The 21,720-nt window shown below is 35.0% G+C and overlaps 1 protein-coding gene across 1 annotated transcript in view; it reads left to right on the forward strand.

Annotated features, from left to right (window-relative positions):
• The first annotated feature begins 1,235 nt into the window (after positions 1–1,235).
• The window catches only part of LOC6562344 (dual 3',5'-cyclic-AMP and -GMP phosphodiesterase 11), a 48,962-nt gene continuing 28,477 nt past the window's right edge, over positions 1,236–21,720 (forward strand). The window contains exons 1-2 of the mRNA XM_032735722.2: positions 1,236–1,306; positions 10,150–10,247. Coding sequence (XP_032591613.1) covers positions 10,187–10,247 — 61 coding nt within the window. The 5' untranslated portion in view covers positions 1,236–1,306; positions 10,150–10,186. The remainder of the gene's footprint in view (positions 1,307–10,149; positions 10,248–21,720) is intronic.

The raw sequence follows: 21,720 nt of genomic DNA on the forward strand, positions 1-21,720 counted from the left end.
GCCTGAGAGGAGCGAGAGAGGGAGAGAGAGCGAGTGAAATAGAGAGGGGGCAATTTGCAGGAAAGTACCTTTTTTTCTTAGAAGATTTGAGCAAAAGCTGGAAGAAGCAGTGCACGTCACAGCACCAGCACCCAGATGGGAGCGCATGCCTAACGCTCTCTCCCCCTTCCAATGTGGCCTCTCGCAGGGAGTAAGAGCGCAAAAGCGATGATCGTTTTTGGTTGCTGATCAGTTTACGCGGAGAGCTCGTCGCGTGCAGTTCGTTTAGTTGTCTGTCCGCTTTGCCGAAAGTTGAGAACGCAAAAGCAAACGAAGTCGCCCTCGCGCTCGCTGGAAACAAATATCATAATTATCATCATCATCATCATACTGATAATGATGAACTGATCCGGCGGCTGATCGTGTGTCGTGTTTGTGTGTGCGTTTTTTTTTCGTATCTGTAGAAGTTTGTGTTGTTTTAACTGCGGCAAAGTCAGGCAGCAAATAACCAACAACAAAACAGCAACAGAAGCAGCAGAAAAGAAATTACAAATTGTGAAATGAACTTTTGTATTGGGCAGCCCAAGAGGTAAACCCAAAATAAGAAAGAGCACAAGTAAAAGAGCAAAGTGCAAAAAGCAAAAGGCAAAAAGAAGCAGCTGAATCCACCAAAAACTGCGCTGTTTAATTGTGTCTGTGATTGTGTGTGTGCTTATACTAAAAAAAAAAAAACAATGTTTCTCTGTATTTGTTATTTGTTGTAGAAATGTTGTTCAAAACAAAACAGAAAGCAGAGAGCAAGAAGAAATAGTTAAGAAGTTTCCTAAAAATTTCCCCTAAAAACCTCAATTTGGAAGATCCGTGGTATTAATAATAATTATCTAAGGCATTGCAAAAAGAGCGCAAGCGAAAGAAGCAAAGAAATTATTGTGTTTGTTTGTTTGCTGCTTGTTGTTGTCGTCTCAGTCTCCCAAGCACGACATAATTTATTATACAGCGACCTTTTTTTTGTTGCCCCTCCAAAAAAAAAAAAAAGAAACGAGAAGAGGAAGCAGACAACACGCGAAATTTTCAAACGAAAGTTGCGACGAAAAAAAAATCAAATTTATATACTCGTTTAAAAAACCGAGTTCCTTAGTACGAAAGCTGTGCGTGTGTGAGTGTGAGTCAAATGTGAATTTAATAAATGCAAAATAATATTAATTATTATTCTATATATGCTAAATAAGCGAGTATTTTGTGCTTTGTTTTCTTGGTGTGATCATCAAGTGCACTAAATAATAATTAATTAGCTAATAGTTGTAACTAAAAACTGCGAAACTTTACGGTGAGTAAATACAAATGTTATTTTAGTTATGGAAGTATACTATATATATATTATCGGTAATTATGTACATATCATGTTATGTATATTTATCGAGAATAATATATATTGTCATGATGAATATATTTGAAGAAAAAAAACTCCCTTCTATTTTATTTTATATGCTTTTGTAGTTCTTTTTCAAAATGTGATTTCATTTGCTTTATTTCGAGTCTTTACAAGTGAAATTCTTTAAGTTTTGTTTACATTTCTCAACGAGACTTTGCTCCAATTTTTGTTTTTTGTATTGTATATATTCGAATAGCTGCTTGAGACTGTCAAACGTGTCTTTTTTCTGCCTATTCTTTTATTTTTGATTTTTAGCAAGCATGTAAAGCTCGTTAAGCGTATAACGGTACTTTTGAATAGGTGTAGAGAGAGAGAGAGAGATAGAGAGAGACGAGAGAGTTAAATGTGGGCTATATGTTATATGGTCATGAGATAACCCAGAAGCACTTATATTTAGACCCCCCCCCCTCCCCCTCTCCGCCACCCTTTGCCTCTCTTCAGTTACACACTCCAGCTGTTTGCCTCCTCAGCCATTAATTTTGAGACACGTACTCACTAAAATCAACTTTTACAGCCAGTTTTTATTATTATTATTGTTTTTTTTTTTGTTTGTCGTATGTGGAGAACTGAATGACATTTTGTTGCCTTGGCGCATTTTGTTTGGTTTACAGTTAGTTAATAAACGGGAGGGTGAGGGAGAGGGGTGGGGTGAAAAAAGTTAAAGCATTTAAGCTTTACGAGTTAAAAAGACAACGAAATGAGTTGCTAAATGCTAAAATGCAGTGCAAACAACGCCACACTCGCCGTCATAAGTTAACGCACAAGCCACCCAAAAATGCAAATAGATCGTGCGTTGACTTCCCCATGTGTACGCAAATATCAGTATATATATATATATATATATATATGTGTGTGTACTTAAGTGCCACGAGTTGGGGGAACTAGTCGAGCACTTCCTGCTCGATATCAATCACGCGAAAGGTTTCTAGCTGACATTTGCTTTCAACACTTGTTCAATTCCCAGTTGCAGCCAAAACGTGACTCGCATGCTAACTGTCTAATTAATTGTGCTTCATTGTTAGCCGCACTTTAAATACCCTGTTGTCATCATTTGAACTTAGAAGATGAGCTAAAATAACAAGGTTATTAGTATCTGAATTTGATCTTCTGTTTATCTGATTTCGAAGTTTTTAAAAGTTTGGCAGCCTTAAAACATAGCATATCCGATACAAATATGTATAGAATATATCTTAGTCGAACACTTCAATTTGTATATATGTATACATTTAGAATAGGGTGCCTGCTAGTCCATCAATCTACTTTCTTATGGAATCTGATTGCTCTTTACTTTTGACTTCTCTTGCCTTCCCTTCTAGTCTATAACTGTCTTTGTAATTCTTCTCGTTGGCTCATAGAATTTTTAATGATTATGATTATTATGATTGCTGCTGTAGGTTGGTAAAAATCTAATTAGCTCGTTTTGGGTGTATTTTATGGAGTGTTGTTTTTGTGGGCGCCCAGTGCAAATAAATTTAATCAAACTGTCTGTCTGTCTGTCTGTCTGCTTGTCAGTTTTGTCGTCTTTTTGCTTTTTGTGTCTGTTGGCATTCAGTTAGATAGCTTTCAACCGGAGATAAGTGAATGGCTTTTCATATTCTTGACATTTTTTTCGGCACTGAGCTGTGATAATCATTTTAGGCAGTTGGAATGCGAAAAACTCGATTTTTATATGAGATTATCATTTATTAGTGGTCATTTAGAGTGTAAACATAAATCGCTTGAAAGGCACGTTTATTGGAGCTGATGATAAGTGATATTCTTTAATTTTGAAGTATGTAAATTACTAATTAATTGATTGGATAGTGTTAGGTTAAACAGTAGGAAGTTAGTTGGCTCATTAGTGGGTTAAGGCGAAATGCGTGGTCATATATATCTATCTATCTATCTAGATCAGATATGAGTCCCACCATAAGCATGACATGGAATTTTATCACATATAAATGTAATAATAATGACTTGGGAATGTTTCCAAGATTGCTGCTTCTAATCAGCTATCTTTGCTAAGAACTTGAGTTGATTTGTCTTTTAATAAAGCTAGTCAAATTTGAGATTTCCTTTGCACTAACTTAAAATCTAACAATAATTAGTAACTATAAATTTAATTATCTTTTAAAATGCAAGCGAAGCGAACTAATTAATTCACCAAATTGTTTAGCCAACATTCACTAACACATTAGTATTAATTTAGTGCCAACAAAAACTGAGTATTTCTGGATTGTATTGGATATGAATGTGAGTTAAAAGTGGCACAGTGAAGTTCAAAAAATTTCCACAAAATGATTATCTAAACTAGTTTAAAAGAATTAATCATTTCACCGCTTACAGCTCGAATGAATCAGCTAACGAAGAACAGGTGCGAATTGTTTCTTGTAGCCAGTTTGAAGCTTCCTGCACTCGACTCGAAGTTGAAGTTGATTTGCGGAAATTAGCAGAAATCATTTTGAGAAATAACTTTAGACGTCATTGGGCGGCCACTGTTGACGTCACATGGAAATGCGTAAACTTTTGCACCCCACTGTTAATGAAGTGAAGTTGGCCAACAAACACACACACACATACATACAGACAGTTGATCAGCCGGTCAAGTAATGGCCATGAATCATGCATATCATCATCATCATTATCATTATTAACAGGTGCGCCAGTCAGACAAAATACAATATAAAAAAAATAAGAAGAAATAAAATCAACAGTTGACAAAGTTGGGAATCCACTCACGAACATTTTTCAAAAATTGATCCACTCAATCAGCATGTTTGTGTTAATTCGTGAAACGCGTGGCTTTTAGCATTCTTAAGCCGGAATTTTTATATTTAAGCAAGACTTTGTCATCTATGCATTGGGAGAAAAAATAAACATCATTGCATATAGATATCATTGCAAAAAAAAAGCGGTAAATCTTATGCCTTATGTCTTTTCTTGAGCGTCTATGCCAGGCTCATACTGAACGGAAAAGATTTTCGCAGAGCACTGGGACTTCAAAATACTGCCATAGGCTTGAGTTCTTTATTGTGAAGTGGGTAAAAACAACAACAAGTTTTTATTGAAATGGTGGAAAATGTGATGGCAAATAGTGAAATTATTTCGTTGCGGGTATTCCTAATAGGGAAACTTGCACAAAACAACCCAAAAGTAGGTTTGAGGAACATTCGTGTCTCTTTCTAGTCCGTCCAGGACTAAAATCCATCAATCATGTTTGGGCTGTCGTTAAAAAGAACACAGGCTAATGCCAAATCAATAAACTAGGAACAAGTTTGCGTAGTTGGTTAGAAGCTGGATTTCGAAAGGAAAACTAAATTCGATATCTGAGTCTATTAAGACCGAAAGGATATGCAGCTGTTATTCCGAAAATGAATTCGTTATTTGATGCTTAACGTTATTTCATTATTTTAAATGTGCCTTTTGCTAGCTTCAAATGTTTTTTATTCTATTTTTTAAATATACTCAAATACACGAAAGCAGACTGATATTTTAGTGATAGTTTTTTTCTTGTGCAGCTATGTATATATTATTCCAAGTGTAGCACTCTCTGCACATCTTTTTAATATCATGACACACATGACACACAGACACACACACATAGGCATTTTATCAGCACTAACAGCACAAAACAAATCTGCGCAGGCAACAAATATTTATCAGTTAGCTTATAGATATAGTTGTGTATAGTACATAACGGTGTTTATATGTATCATATATCTTATCTATCGTGGCATGATGCATGTCAGCATTTCGAACGACGCACATAACCGCAACTGCCCCTCTCTCCACCCTCCAACGTCCTACTTAATTCACATTCAACTGGTAGTCCCAGGGACTCCCAATTATGAGTATTCATATCGATCAGGGTTGCCATTTGGCATGCAGCAAGTGCTCACCTCAAGGAGACAACAACTAACCCATATCCATATTATTTATATTTATATTTGTATGTGCGCTCAACTTTAAGTTTTATGTGCGAAACAATTACCAAAAAAACAAAAAATCAACTGTTCAAATAATTGCGGAAATTTTGCTATTTCGTGTGCAATGCGCTTTACGAATGCTCTATATTTTAACAGATAAAATAAAAATTATAACAATACTTGAATCATCAAAATCTGCAAAAGTGTTTTGTTTCTTGTAAAGTTTTGAAAGGTAACCTAAAATTGATTGGAAAACAATGTAATTATCGCTCTAATTTGTCAACTTGGAATGCTACTTTGAAAATTAAATAAGTTTAACGTCAGTCGTATGAAAAGCACAAATATTTCCACTCAGAAAATACAGTTATTAAGCAATGACGAATTTTGGATTTTTCTCAGCTATACCGATCCTTATACAATTTAAGACCCACCGCAATCAAAATTGCCATCAAGTTCAGTTTATCTCTCTGTTTATGTTTTCTTAGAGTAAACAATATATTAAAATGCCGGTCATGGGATGTGCATATTTCGGATTGATTGATTTGTTGACCGGGCCAACTATCGTCATTGTGCTTGTTGTTGTTGTTGTTGCCTTGGCCAAGCTGTGAATTTTCTCGCTGCTCGTCTCTACTCTTCTCTTCACTTCCCTTCCCTCGTTTGGTGCTTGTCGACTTTGGTACAGACTTACTATTCAAAACGCCCTCCTCTATTCAAGTCTCACCTATATTCGTTTTTTATACCCTAGCAGATCTACTAGTATAGTCGACTTCAGGATCGGCCGGATAGGCTTATTATATCATATAGCTGTCATAGGAATAATCTGTCGAAAGATGTGTTTTAGTATGAAAATCTTTTTTGTTTTCCATGTTATCCTAACCAAACTCATTTAATATAAGAAGTCATCAACATAGGACTAATTTAATAATAATTATTACGAAAGTTAGATGTTGTTTGTAAAAGATGTAGTATTTTAAACCCGATAACGATTCTCCCATTCGTGCAGAGATAATAAAAGATGCAATAATAGTAAATATACGTTGGCTGTTTGCAAGGGTATTAAATATACGGCGTACTCTATAGGTAGCTGTTCTATATTGTTTTTTGTGATAATATTTGGGTGTTGTTTACCCATCATCAGCTGCTGTTTGCCATTTGTTATTTGTTGGTTTTGTGCGTTCGCAACAATTGCAACAATTGAAACCATAATTTTTTGTTGACGGTCTCGTGGTCTCTGCGCAGTACGTGGCTAGCCATTGTTAATATTTTGATTGTTGTTGTTGTTGTAGTCCCTGCTATAATTGTTAGTATTTTCATGATTACGCATTTTATCGGTTGGTTGGTTTTTTTTTTGGTTTTTTTTGTGTTATATTGGGCGATTTTAGCATGAGCAAAATGGTCAACATTTGATCAACAAACAAGAGCGTGATACGCCTCGCGCCTGTTCAAAATTATTATAAATTATAAGTTTAACATGATTTCGTGGAATTGAGGCCATGATAATGTGATTGCCGATTTCCTTTGTTAATACTATTTGTGTTGTTGTAGTTGCGGCATTTTGATAATTATAATTGGTGAAAAGTTGCTGCAGTTTTTATCGTTGCTTTCAATATTGATTTATTGTCAATCTTTTTTTTTTGATCTTGCGATCAAGAGAAATGCTATTTGAAGTACTTTAAAATTGAGTGAAAAAGTCAATTAGAGTGTGTGAAAATGGGAAAAGGTGAAAGCGACTTTTCCTTTAACTATAATTTTTATGACAGGTCTATTAAAATATAAATCTTGAATATTGAAAAGTTAAATCAATAATTATGTAAATGTGATATAATAAAAAATATAAACATGAAAGCAAAACTGAATTTACATACTTGTAAATAAATAATTATAAATGAATACTGATACCATAAAGTATTTAATTTATAATTTGTTTACCCGCGTTGAATATGTTAAAGAATTATAAAATCTCACATAAATTGAATTTCAGTTAAGATATTTGAAACCCTTTTAAGTTGAGTGCAAACAATTAGATTCCAAGCGGTTGCTATCAACTAATTATACAGTTAGATATATATTTTCAGTTAATTAATTTGCGGTTAACAATTGCCGGCATCTGCCAGTTGCAATTTGTTTGTTATTATTTTGTATCAACTATTTGTATGTACACGTATGTAAACAATGTGCGCAGTTATTATGTAGGTATGTACCGTATACGTTTAGATGTATGTATGTATATCTATGTATTTTTCCAATCCCTGAAACTGGCCTATAATAATCACCGAGAAGTTTTGATCGATACATTCGACAATTGGGCGCCACAATTAATAAATGCTGTGTAATAAATAATCAAATTGAAACAAGTAAGAATGCTCTTCTCGACAGTTAGCTCGATAGGCAGATACCCTGCACGCAATTCTTTGAATGATAAAATGTAAAAATACTTGATCAATTTGAATGATAATATTATGTCCAGATATATACCCAGCCGATTATAAAGATATGTATTTAAAAATGTGGCTTTATTTGTTATCGGAAATCGAATTGTACGGATATTGTGGCAGCGAATAAAGTAATCGATAAAATGAACTAAACTTAATCTGCGAATGGTCTGCGACAAATTGCAGTCCAAATTTGAATATTTTTCAGATAGACTTGTTTCATATAAATGAATAGACACGGATATGGCTAGACCGTCTCGGTCAGTATCAGTAACAGGATACTGATCAATAATACTAAATAATTTATTCTTCCTTCTATCTGTTACATACTTGTGCACAACTGCATTATACCCTTCGTGCACATTTGTAAAGAAACACAAATGTAAATAAACTGTAAAGTTGTATTTTCACTATAATTGTTTTATTTTTCAGTCTTTTTTTTCTTAATAACAAATTGCACAGCGTGAGGCGATTTACAATCTTAACTATTTTTCTGTATACCCTTAAAGGAAAGTTATATCTTATTTTGGAGCTTGTACGAAGAGATATTAATATTAATCTAGTTTTAGATTAGTAAATATAGTTCAAATTATAACTATGTGAAAACAGGTCTTAGTAAAGTTTATTGGTATTGGCAATAATTCACTTTCCAAATAAGCCAAATTTGATTTGATTTTTAGACACACTTTCCAACTGTAAGGGGATGAAAAACATTTGAACTCTTACTTTAGCTTGATGAATCTAATTCTTATTTGTATAAGTTTTACAGTAAATCGATGCCATATGTTTAAATCAAATATTGAATTTCACACTTGCCATATATTATTGCAGTGTATTCGAACTTCCACCGGCTGCAAATAACAATTATTTCTTCATTTTATCATATAATTTTTTTATTTGCTTCTAATTAGTTTCTTTTAATTATGTTTAATTGAATTCGGCAGCGTTGCTTTTGCTTCTGTTGTTGCTGTTTTTATTTTCTATTGTTTATCATCGCCTTCATTTTCGTTTTCGTATTCGTCGCCTTCCTCCTCCACTGTTCCTCAGTTTCTTTTAAAATTTCTTCTATTCTTTTTGTTACTTAGAGTCGCCGCCGTCGGCAACAACAGAAATCTAAACGCAATCAGTGCCCCCAAAGGGCCAGGGGAACAGAGGGGGATGTGTGTGGGGGGCAGTTCATTGACATTTCTCGGATTTGAGGGGCACAATTTGACTGCGAGTGGACATCGATTGAAATGCGGCGCAACAGTTGCCAGAGATAAAAAATAAAAATATTGTCAAGGTCGTTGGCGTCGCTGATAACAGCAGGCGAATGAGAGCGAGAAGTGAAGAAGAAGAGCCGCAAGCACAGCTGATAAGAGCAACAGCAGAAGCAGCTGCAACCACATTCAATTAATTGCTCAACTTAATATAAAGACGCAGAATCGGCGCTATATAGAATATCTAACCTAACCATTCAATTAAACCACATATTTTGCGCACTTCCACTTGACGACTTTGTAGTATTCATTCAATAAAGCATTTCATTAAAACAAAAAAAAAAGAAAACAAATTGAAAAAGAACCGTAAAATATTATTACGAATTTATGGCATTGTTTTTATGACGCAAACCACAATTGACTTCTTTGGAATGATATACACATGAGCATATAGTATACATGGTGTGTGATAGGCTGACTTTGGCACCGTCTTGATTGGTCTACCATATGAATCATAAAATTTGTGAGTGCGTATTTTCTTTAGAATTAATTTTTGAATTACCAAATATGAACAATAGTTTTCCGGTTTAAAGTCTTTGGCTAAATTGCTTAAACCTAAAAATTATATTAATATAATATTAAGTCATCAATGATTTACTATAATAAAAACCAATAGTTTTAAGTACCTGAATTACGACTATCTTTAGTGATCTGTCGTAGCCATTGTATGATTTTCAGTTTATGATGAGATGATTTTGTCATTGAAAAGCCAGCCAACTTTACATAATATTTCATACAAAATACTTGAAACCATTCAATCCCTGCATAAATTTTGTGTAACAAACTCTTCACATTTGGCCTAAACATTGTGTAGCCAACTCTTCAAGTTTGGCCTAATGATGTTTTTTGTCTGGGCTCCATTAATCAGCGCTGTCATTCATAATTTGGCTTTTGCAGCTTTATTTTTTGGGGTATTTCGATGGGGAATTCAAATTTTCTGTTGGCGGATATACTTTGCGGATATACACACAAAAATAATACTGGTTCACAGTGTTGGCGCCCAACTTTTTTGGTTTATTGGGGCCAATGTCAAATATAATTCGCAAACGCAATTAATCAGCAAATTTGGAAATTTTTTATGTTGTTTTTGTGTGAGCCTAAAATATGTCTAATGTTTTGTTTTCTTTTAACATCAATTACAGATATCCGGTTATTAAGGGAATCTATATAGATATAGAAATGGCCTCCTCACCCAATCAAGCTGCACCACCCGTTTTATGGCGTGCTCGTCGCAAGATTGGTAAGTATCCAATAATAATAATATATATATTTAAGTATATATTTTAACTAAATATAAATATAGTAAAAACATGTTCAGTCATCCACTGAATGTTGTACGAGGTTAGATTGAAATGTTATTGGCTCATTGAAGAAATTACTTTAAGAAGCAGATTGTATAATTATTAATTTACAGGGATTATTATAATATTGTTGTGAAGTTTGTAACGCTTTGAAGGCGACAGATTTGAAACATATAGTATTATTTATATATATGCTTGATGGGCGTTAATAATCGAGTCAAATGCTGTCTCTCATTTGTTTTCATTAGCATTCCTATAATTTTCTATCAGCTGATTGCTGTTCCAAGTTTCATCCACCTGTGTTTGACGCTGTCTAAAGCATTGTTTCAGCATGACAGCTCCAATGTGGGCTGTCATTAAATGCTTGTTTGCCCCCAAAATAAACTTTCCATTGTCCAGCTTTGTTTCTTTGGTCTTTAGTCAGGCGTCAAAGTTCATTGGCATCCTTGATCCTTGATGTTTTGTCCTTTAATTCACAGCATGTTTAAGCGTTCATTATCCCGGCATCTTTATCCAGTTTTTGGCGACGAGCAGCTAAACAAGAACTGCTTTGAATTACTCTTAAATGAATGACTTTTAACGTTTGAGTTTCGCTTGAACAAAAAGTTTCTGAGTTTATACGAACACACAGAGCGTATCTGCTGGTTGAACAACCTCAATATCTCTTCTGTTCTGTTCTGTTCTGTTCTGTTCTATTATTCTCATTAGCCCTTGTTGGTTTAAATATTAATGAACTTTGAGTTGCAACAAATTCAGAATGCGAATTGATTTTGTGAGTGGCAAGCAGGTGAAATATACTTTAGTTGTGCAACAAAGTTTGCCAATTGCCAAACAAAGTTTAGCGTTGTTTTGATATTTAACTAATTTACTAATAATATTTCAAATTGAAACCATTCGAAAAATGCAGTTTTTTTCTACATAAAATATAATAATAAGCTTCACATATGTAATGCTGCTTCAGTTATCGAAATTAATGTGGCCACAACCAAAGCCTGTCTGGCTTGCCACTATTTGTGGCCAACTGTTTTTGTTTGGCTTAAGCTAGACGCTTGACTGATTTGCAATTTGCATTACTCAACTTACTCAACTTGTGTGTGTTTGTGTGTTTTTGGCCCCCGATTAATGCGGCGAGGCGTACAATTTATCGCACACAGCTGAAAGGGTGGATATGAATTTTCCGATCAATGGCAAATCAGGATGGCAAAACAATTAAGCCAACAAACAAACAAACAAGTCGAGTGATTTATTGGCGCCAAGACTATGAGTTTGGGTAGGGGACAAGAGGGGCATTGTTGCTGAGGGTTAGCTGGATTTTACTTGAAACTTGTGCTGTGCACACCAATCACAGAAAGTTTTTATTAATCCAAACAAGCCCTAAAACCCAATCAAACAAAACTGAACACAAGCTACAGTGATGGCTCGATAAATATGATTTCTAAATATTTGATGTGCCTTAAAATTAAAATTTGTATATGAAAGAAATTATAATAATTAAACTCTCAACTAATATCAATGTATGCAGTTCCCAGTGTACAGTGAAGTGTGCCTCAAGTGGGGCAGATGTCATCTTGTACGCTTTGTCAACACTTTTAGCAGCGGAAGTCGCAGAAAGTTAGCTGTGCTTTGTGCCTTGTCATCATTTCCGTTTCCGACTCACGCATACAAACAAAGCCACACACACACACAAGCAAACAAAGTAGCAGCGACTGCGACAAGGCAAAAACAAATGTTGAGTTCACCTTCCGTTTGCCGTTGCCGGTAAATTGGCATTGAGCGAAAAATGCCAAAACTTTGCACCTAAAACTTCTCACTCAATTCGTATATCGTAAGCTTACCAAGCTTTTTGGCAAAGTTAAAGCTCTTGCGGGCGCACTTCGATATCGAAAAGCTTCAAACAGCTGTCAGCAGCGCTTTGAGCACTTTTCGCTTGTGTTTTGCCACTCAAAACTTAAAGCCGGTTTCTGTTTTTTGTTGTTGCTTTTGCTTTTGCGGTTGCATATATACATTTCTGGGCTTTGGCTTGGTCGTCGTTATTTTCCATGCCAAAACTGTAGTTGTTGTTGCTGCTGCTGCTTCTTCTGCTGTTGCCATAGTTGGTTGTTGGCTCACTAACGGTGCATTCAATTTGCTTTGTTTGCTGTGCTTTGAGTCATGCTTGAGCGCAGCTTTTGTTGTCAAATAAATAAAAGAAAAGAACGGTTAGCAACAGCTGAGAGGCTGTCTGTCCGTCTGATAACGAATACTACGGCAATTTTTAGGTGCTTTGCATTTTGAGCTATAATTTCGTTATTCGAAAAATAAGAATTTAAAGTCCGAAGTTTTTATAAACATTAAATTTAGTAGTTTGTTTTGAATATTTGCTAATTACATTTGCTAACATAATAGAAGCAATAATCAGAGAATGCTTTCTCATTGCTTTTGCCAACCTGTTGCGCATTGTCCAACTTTCAATTGGGGCACTAATCGAAATAAGCTTTTCCAGCAATGACAGATGCATTGAAAAAAGAAATACACATAAATTTACGAGTGTGCCCAGTCTTATTGGCACACAGAGAGCGGCAATCAATTACGGCCATGGCCACATTAGCAGCAGCAAACAACCACAACAGCAACAACAAGTGCTGCCCATTTCCCAGGTCGCAAGCACTTATACAAAAACTGATAAGAAATCTGGCAACACCAAAGCGAAAACTTACGCTATCAACAGAGGAGAATGTGGACGCGAATGCGAATATGAATGCGAATGCAATTGAAATGGCGAGCAAAAAACTACAAAGCAGAAACTACACACTAACACACAACTGCACAGAGTGAGCGGAAGAGAGAGAGCAAATGAGTGCGTGCGTGCGATAGACGCTAAAGAGAGCGCCCACCAGCTGAAGTTCATTAATCGCTCGGACAAATGTAAATAATACGCAAAGTCAAAACACAACAGCCATCAAAATAGGAAAACAAAAACGAAAAAGCGCTCAATGTTCTTTTGCGCTCGTTTTGCGTTTTGTTGATTTTAGGCGAATTCGCCGCGAGTCGCCGTCGCTGTGGCCCCACAATCTCGTTGAGCGCAACTCGTTTTTAGTATCTCTCAGATATTCGACGTGTTCGGTTGGTGCGCGACAACAAAAGCGGCCCGAAAAAAAAACTGCTTGAAAAAAAGAAACAAAAATAAAAATCAACTATTTCAAACGCAACTCAATTTATTTAGCTCTATTTTTCGGGCAGAGTTTTGTTCAAGCGAAATAAGCAACAACATATTATTCAAGTAAAAACAAGATGCGCGCGTCGTTTTCATTTTTCTTTGCGTTTTCGTTTCATTCTGCGCTCTAGCAAAAAAATACAGCAAAAAAAGAGCAGAAAAAAAGAAACGGAACGATCAACGGTCGCGTGCTCATTCTGCTTTCTGCTTCTTCTACTTCGAGCCCCCTCCTCCAATATCATTCGTGTGAGTGTGTGTGCGTGTGTGTAAAGAGGTGTGAAAATATATCTAACGAGTGAAATAATACAATAAGAGAGTAATCAACTAGGCGCAAAATTATGCACAAAAAGCCACGACGAAAAAATTCGGCAAGCCGCTAAAAATAAATGCAAATAGCACAGCAAACAAAAAAGTGCAAAAAATTACCAATACAATTCAAGAAAAAAAATGCATTTGTGAGTTGAAAATTTGGAGTGCAGTTTGCAGTTTGTATTCGAGTTGAAAGATTGAAAGCCCGACTCTCGGCGCTCTCTTCTACTTCTTGTTGTGTTTCTTCTTTTTTTTGCTTTACACAGCTGATCAGCAGCTGCCGGAGTTAGATTCGCCGCCTTTTCTTCTTGATCACCATCCTCGAAGCTGTGGCGTTGCCAGCTCGTTGCATTTTCTGCTCACTTTATCTTATTTATTTATTTTTTGTCTCTTGCGTGCAAAAAATACCGTCACTTAATTAATTGCACATAATTTTATTTAATGTGTAATATGTGTACATACATATATACATTTTATAACATCTGATGCTGATTTTACGACATTATTTCGACTTCTTTCTTCTGCATTTTTTTGGTGGCATAATAATTGTTGTTAATTATGATTATTTATGGAGCGCATAACATAATTTTGTATTAAGTGTGTGTTGTATTTAAGGTTTTTCCACTCTTTTGTTTGCACAGAGTTGACAAAGAGTGGCGGGAGTGTGAGAGAGTGGGCGAGGGCGAAAGAGTGCGCAACGCGCAAAAGATAAGCTGACTGAGCAGCAGCAACTCTCCTCTTCCCACTCCCCCACCCCTTTTGACTAGTCTCTCGACCACAAATACTTGCAGACAGGTGTGCTCAGTTTGGACATGTCTTTATTGTTGCTGCTACTGAGAGAGAGAGAGAGAGAGCAAGTGAGGTAGAGTTTATATATATGGGTGCACTTTAGTTTAGCTGTTGTTTGAGTGTATTTGTTTTAACTGCTGCTTTGACAAGTTTAGTCATTAAGTCTGTTGTTTTTTACATAAAATGTAACGGAAATGATTTTGTCGCACTTGCTCTTTAGTTACTGCATCTTGTATTCTTTTATTCTTGTCTCTTTCACTGCTTCTAGTTTGAAGTTTGAGTTTTGGAGCTTCCTTTTTGCTTTGACTTTGTAAATATAGCTTTTATTTTGAGTATTTTGAAGGTTATTGAAACGATTTTGAAAATGTAATTTGTGTTCGAGTTAATTGAAATTTATCGTACTTAAAAGTATATTCTTGTGTAAAATAAAATAAAATCATCATTTCAATTTTCAACATATTCGTCATTGCTGTAAATGATGAAATAGCTAGAATTTTGAGCACTTGACCAATTTGACAAAATTTCACCATTATAATCATCTTTATCACAGCAATATAATCATGGCCAATGCTTATTTTGACCAAGTGACGGCATTAAATTTGTTTGTTGTTAAAAAAACCAAAATAAAAAGAACCTTTAAAACTGACCCTTATCAGCATCTAAATAAATGTGTATTTGAAATCGTGCTAATATTCCTATATATTATTCCTCTGGCCATATAGGCCTGATAGTGCATACATTGGAGTCGTGTGAGTAATGTCAAGATTGTAGATTCAGCTGGATAACAATGGTAATTCCTCGTGATGATAATGACAGCCATAAACAGCAAGTCGTGTGCGAGCCAGATATGTAGTATATATATAGCATATAAACCTTATCATTCAGTTTTTACTACGACGACAACCTGAAGGTGCGTTCAGGTGTATTAAGATTCACGCTGGCAAAAAAAAAAAAAAAAAAAAAACTGCTAACTGAATTGGCACATTTGTTTTTGGGTCTAGACAATGAGATATATATGTATGGATTAAACACAAAATATGTGTGAAATTTTTGTTTAAATATAGTTAACAATGAACTCAAATATTTGCATAATGCAAATGTTTTAAAACACACTTGAATTGTTAATAGTGTTAACCAAATTATTTGAGTAGATTTTTATAATTAGTTTCCAATTCTTTCTGTGTTGGAGTAGCACTTCTTAAATCCAAACAGCTAATATTGAAAAGTCTCTTGAGTTATTTTTAAAATGAGAATAAAAATCTCTCTTATTTTCTATCTCTCTCTCTCTCTCTCCCCTATCTCTTTCTTTCTCATTCAACTTGATGGCTAATTACGGTCACAGACTCGATCCCGATTCCAATCCAATCCTGTCCGGATCGCACCGTAAATGTTCAGCTGTAATAGCGCTGGTGATGGATGGAGAGGGCGATTTTAATCGTAGATAAAAGGGGAGGGGTAGGGGATCTGGTTTAATATGCCATACAAAAGATACTTTGGCAAGTTGAGATTGCTTGACAACAACTTACATATATGGTAATTACAGCTGGATTATTATTGTGCGCCTTAAACAGCAAAATTGGAATGCGAAGGGGAACTGTCGGGGAGGCATAGGGGCCCCCTTGGGAATTCTTCCTGTTTTTGTTTTATTTTGTTTTTGGTAGTTGGAGTGGGTTTTGTTATTGTTTGCTTTGACAACTTGTTTTTGACTCGCCGCCTAAGTGGGTTAACAGTTCTTGTGTTAAAGTTTAACAACAAAAATAATAATAAATATATGCCTCTCTCTCTCGTCTCTCTCTCTCTCTCTCTCTCTCTCTCTCTCTCTCTTGTCTCTCTCTTGTTTCTTTTATTGCTCAACTGTTTTTGTTTAATTTATGCTAGCATTCTTTGACGTCAACGCACTTTTTTCTATTCACTTGCCATTATCACGATGATAACTCTTGACTATATTATTATCATATGATTAGTTTTTTTTATATTGTTTGTTTTTATGGGTTTTTAAATGGGCTTCTGCTGCGTTCTCACACATTTGTTGAACTTTATTTTTTTTTTGCTGTATTTGATGTTTCTTCTTCTTCGTGATTTTTTTGGCACCTTTTATTATCATTATATTTGGTTTTGGTTTTGGTTTTGGTTTTTGCTTCTTCCCTTTCTTGTTTTGTTTCTTGTTTTCTTAACAAATTGTCAATCAGCTGTTGTTGTTTTTGCCTTTTTTTTTTGTTTTTGTGGCACGTGTCAACATTGGAGGGAGAAAGATGCTTTAAGAGAAAGACGCGAGACGAAGAAGAATTTCAAGATTCTACATTAGCCAAGAAAAGAAAAAAACATGTTTGCCTCAAATGCATTTTGCACAAATTAAATATTTAAATTGTTCAACAACTCAAATAACATGATTCTTTTTTGTTGTGGCTAAATTAAATAAAAAACATACGTTTTATGGGATTTTAAATTCGATCATGGAAAGTTTTAGCTTATGATTAAAACCCATATTTTAAAATGGATTTCGGAATATTTGGCAACACGAAATCTTGAATATCGCACATATTTAAATAATTCTCAAATAGAAAGAAAGAATCACAAAAGCCAAAAATACACTGTATCTAGAAAGTCTTTTGACACGCGAAAAATTTAAATTTACACATATCTTTTGCAAATTTTTTGACGATTTTTTGAAATACTAAACAAAATAGTAAAGTAATTCTTTGATTCAAACCATATTGAAATATTTAAAGTCTGAAAAAATCATTTTTGTAGAGCCAATCCGGTTACAAATAAACTTTTACTGTTTGTTGAGACTTTCTTCTATTCGATATCACAGATAGGATTATCCATTCTGTTAAAGTCGGGAATCCTTCCCAGAGATAGAAAGTTGCTATATCCGAACAAAAAACGATATTAGATTGGTTGCAACTACTCACTAGAAAATGACCTCGAAAGCACAACAACAAAATTATCTTCAAATCTGCAGGGTAGCAATCAGAAATGTTGTTTTATTTATGTTGCTCAGATGATCGAATCCCCTTCGATTTCTGGCAGCGAGTCAAACGTTGTTTTTTATCTTACACAATTATTATGAGCACATAAAATATATAAAATATTGCCCGACTATTGAGCTACATATATATATACATATAAATATACATATTTGGAGATGGACAGTTCGATGGCTGGCAAGGTTGCCCCGTAAAATGAACAACTAGAATAAAACACATGTAAACATATGTAGAATATATCTGAATACATCTCCTCTTTGGATGGCATCCAGTCGTCGTCTATTAATTGCTCTGACTCAGATTTTGCTTTTTATTAATTACTGTGAATTGTGTTGCATGCAAATTTGACTGGAAATAATGGGTAGTGGGTAAATTTTGAGAAATTGTTGCGGCTGCTGCTGGGGTGATTTTATTGTGAATCATTTGAATGGCATTTCTTGTTAAGTTCAGTGAAACTTGCGTCATAAATCGAACTACAGCAAAATGTGTGCCAAATGGAATAGAAAATACAACAATAGCAAGAATAAGACTTTGATTCGACTTGCAGTTGCCCTGTAAGACGCTTTGGCAAGCGAAACTTGCTGCTAGCAAGTGGAAAATTACTTTTCAAAGAATCCAAATCGATTGTTTCTAATTATCAAAGTGCTCGAAAGTTTTTTTTATAGAGCAGATTATAAATACTCGAAAATATGTTTAAATCCAAAACAAATATTGCTTTTGGGCATATACCACCTCGTCACTATTTTAGTTACAGGGTAGTAAGCAAAGGCGATCGCTTTTGTGCCTGCAATGGTGGAGGAAATGGCGCTGCCCACGCGACATGCGACGTCGACGTCGACGATAACGGCAACAGCAACGTCGGCAGCGACGCCCGCACGCTGCCTGCTTTTATATGTATATGAATATATATTTTTTTTTTTTTTTGGGTCTCTGCCTCTGTTCGCTGTTCGCAGCTGGCTGCTGTCGTCATACCTGTGCTCTCTGTCTTTCGCTCTCTCTTTCTCTTCGGCTGTTGCTCTCGCTACCTTGGCTGTGGTGCTTAATTCGCCGCAAGCGACGCGCGCACTTCGCCGTTGCGGCTGCAGCTTATCAGGCAGCATGCTGCTTGCTGTCTCTTTCTTGCTCGCACGCTCTCTGTTATAGATTTGAGCGAAAAAAAAGAATTAATAAATCTGCATTAATGAAATGTACATATTTCAATATATCTAAATTTTTGGCAGCCATACAAACATATTTAACTAATTGCCAGATAAATGTGTATGTATGTATATATATATACACATATACATATGTGTAGGTATGTACACATATACAATTATATATTTGCTGCTCTTATACATAAGCACATCCCACACACATTGATTATCAGCAATATGACAATTCGTTTGCTCTCTCGTTCGCTCCAACGTCTTGCCCTCTCTGTCACTTAGTCTCTGTTTATTTATGTTTTTGCCTTTTGGCTTTTGTTTTGCGCTTTCTTATTGTATTGTTGTATAGCTTTGCTTTGTTTTAGATGATGATTATTATTGTTATTATTATTGCTGCTTGTTTCTTGTTTTTGTTCACATTTTTGCTTTGCTCTTTTTTCCTCTCGCGTGCACAGCTGATGGAAAATTTTCCAGCGCTTCAAATAAAAGTGTATAGAACTCAAATTGATGGTTTTAAATCCCAAACAGTAAACCTACTTGAGAGCAGATAGAGAAGAGAGCGAAGGGGGAGCAATGAAAGAGCGGAACGTGCACTGTTGGCGCCTCTATAAATGATTTTGTTGTTTATTTTTTGTAAGCGAAGTGCATTTTTTCATTTTCCTTATTGTAGTTGTTGCTTGCTTTGTCTTATTGTTAATTAGTTAATTGCCCTGTAGTCGCCATTTCAAAAAAACGTGAGGCTTATCAGAAGCGGGGAAATACTTGTCGGCTAGAGACCCTTAATAAATGATTAAAACTTGCCGCTTGTAAAATATGTTTAGGAGTGGAATTGGCCGGGGTTGTAATGCTAAAACTTGTTTAATTGTGGTTAAGCTAATTGATCTAGTAATTTTATTATAACCTTTTTTTATGCAATACAAATGCGGTGCTTTGGCATAGAATTTAATTAATTCATAAGTATTTGTCTTAAAATACTTAAATTTTACAATTTATCGATTAATCCCAAGAGAAATATCAAACGATTTTATTCGTTGAAACTTTTCCACCTTTTGGCCAATTTAAACAAGCGTTTCAACCAAATTGGCATTGCTGTTTGCTTGTTTATTTGTTTTTCATATTGTTTACATTGAGTGCCCTCTCTTTTCTTTTCATTCCTGTTGTTTTTTTTTTTTCAAAAGGCGTTTCAAATTTCAATTTCCTAGAAAACGCAACGTTCATTTTCGTTACAGGAAACCTTTTACTCGTTTTGGTTTTTACCAACTGTTTGCTTTCCTCTGTTTTTATTAATGTGCAACATCGTGCAATAATTTGATTATTGTAAACATATACACGCTGACAGACAGACGGACAGAGACCGCCCTCGAGGCATCGTCTTACAATTTATGCTGTGCTCGGCGGCATCGCAGCGAAAACCCAAATAAAAAATTCAAAATAAAAAACCCAAACAGGCACAACCCCAAACTTGAAAGTTGACTGTTGTTTGCCTTTGCCTTTGATAAATGCGAAAATGAAATGAATATATGTATATATATAGCATAAACATTTGAGGCCTCTTGCTTATGCTAGCCAAAAGGACAGACATACAGACAGACGACGACGACGACGCATATAAGCCAAATAAAAAACGGAATATAGAAATGTACAATATTCAATTGAGTTGCATTTTTTTGGTACGCTGTGTTTGTGCAACTTATTGTGAATTGAAAGATTATTGAAATAATTAACATGTAATTTTTGTTGATCTTTTACTATAGTTTCTCACCCACTTTCCAATATATTTTCCACACATCACATCTGAAAAACGCTGCTTGCTTGGTTTTTATGAGCGCCACAAAATAAACAAAGGAAACAATTACAAGTGCCAAATGAAAAGCACAAGTTTTCACATCTCGAAAATTCGCCATAAAACACAAAAAGACCCCCCTCCACCTAAACCTCTTCCCTCTAGCACATTTCAATTACCTATAAGTGAATGCATAAATAAAAAAAAATTCCAAGATAGATATATTATAATGCGAGATTTATTTGCGCACTTGCGTTTCATGGTAATGCGCTCAAATAAAGAAACTGATTTCATATCAATTGACGAAAATGAAGATCTTGTTGTTTATTTATATAGATAATTCACTATGATTATCTTCAATGAATTCTCATGTAAAAAAGTTTCCGTTCACGTTTATAATAGATATTCTGATATTCATATTGATATTGATATTTGAACTTTATTTATTTTGTGACTGGAAAACTTTATATTGATCAGTTCACGTAATGTGTGCGTGAGTTCAACTAATCAACAACTAATTAACACTTGATTAACACGAGACAACACTGTTGGGAATGACTAACTAATATTTGATATTGTGGGACTTGGAAACAAAGCCAAATCTATACAAAAATTTGGTAGCAAGTTGGCAACGCACAAAATTAGCTTATTAACGACTTTTAAAGCCTAAGCTAATTGCTCATAGGGATAGGTAAGGGTTTCCGTGTCTGCCTAACTGATAAAATAAAAAAAATAGCCCCAGTCGTGCGATAAGCGTAATTCTGCGAATTTTGTTTTGTTTTTAATAGCAGACAGCGAGAAGCATAGATAAGTTTTATTGGCTTAATGAAGCCGTTGTTGTTGGGATAATAACTGCAGGCAGACAATGATTAATTTGCGTGAAATCGAAATAATAACTATTGATATTTGAGTAGTTGGTTTGGACTTTACTGCGTAAGTCTTAAATCCACTTATTTTTTCTTATAAAAAGTTAGTTTGGTTTAATAAATCACTATAAAGATCTCAATCAAAAGGCTATCATCTACACCCATCAGAACTATCAGTTCAAATGGTTTTTTTGTTGCTTATATTCCTTACATAATCCAAAGTACCCCAATACTATAACTTACCTTTCCCACGCGATAGTCTCGGGACTGCGCCAACTGGCAGCTGGTCAATGATTTCCCTATTTGTTCGCACAAACTAAATGCCAAATTTTTC

Source organism: Drosophila grimshawi, unplaced genomic scaffold (assembly GCF_018153295.1).
Source record: "Drosophila grimshawi isolate 15287-2541.00 unplaced genomic scaffold, ASM1815329v1 contig_1377, whole genome shotgun sequence".
NCBI classification, from domain to species: domain Eukaryota; kingdom Metazoa; phylum Arthropoda; class Insecta; order Diptera; family Drosophilidae; genus Drosophila; species Drosophila grimshawi.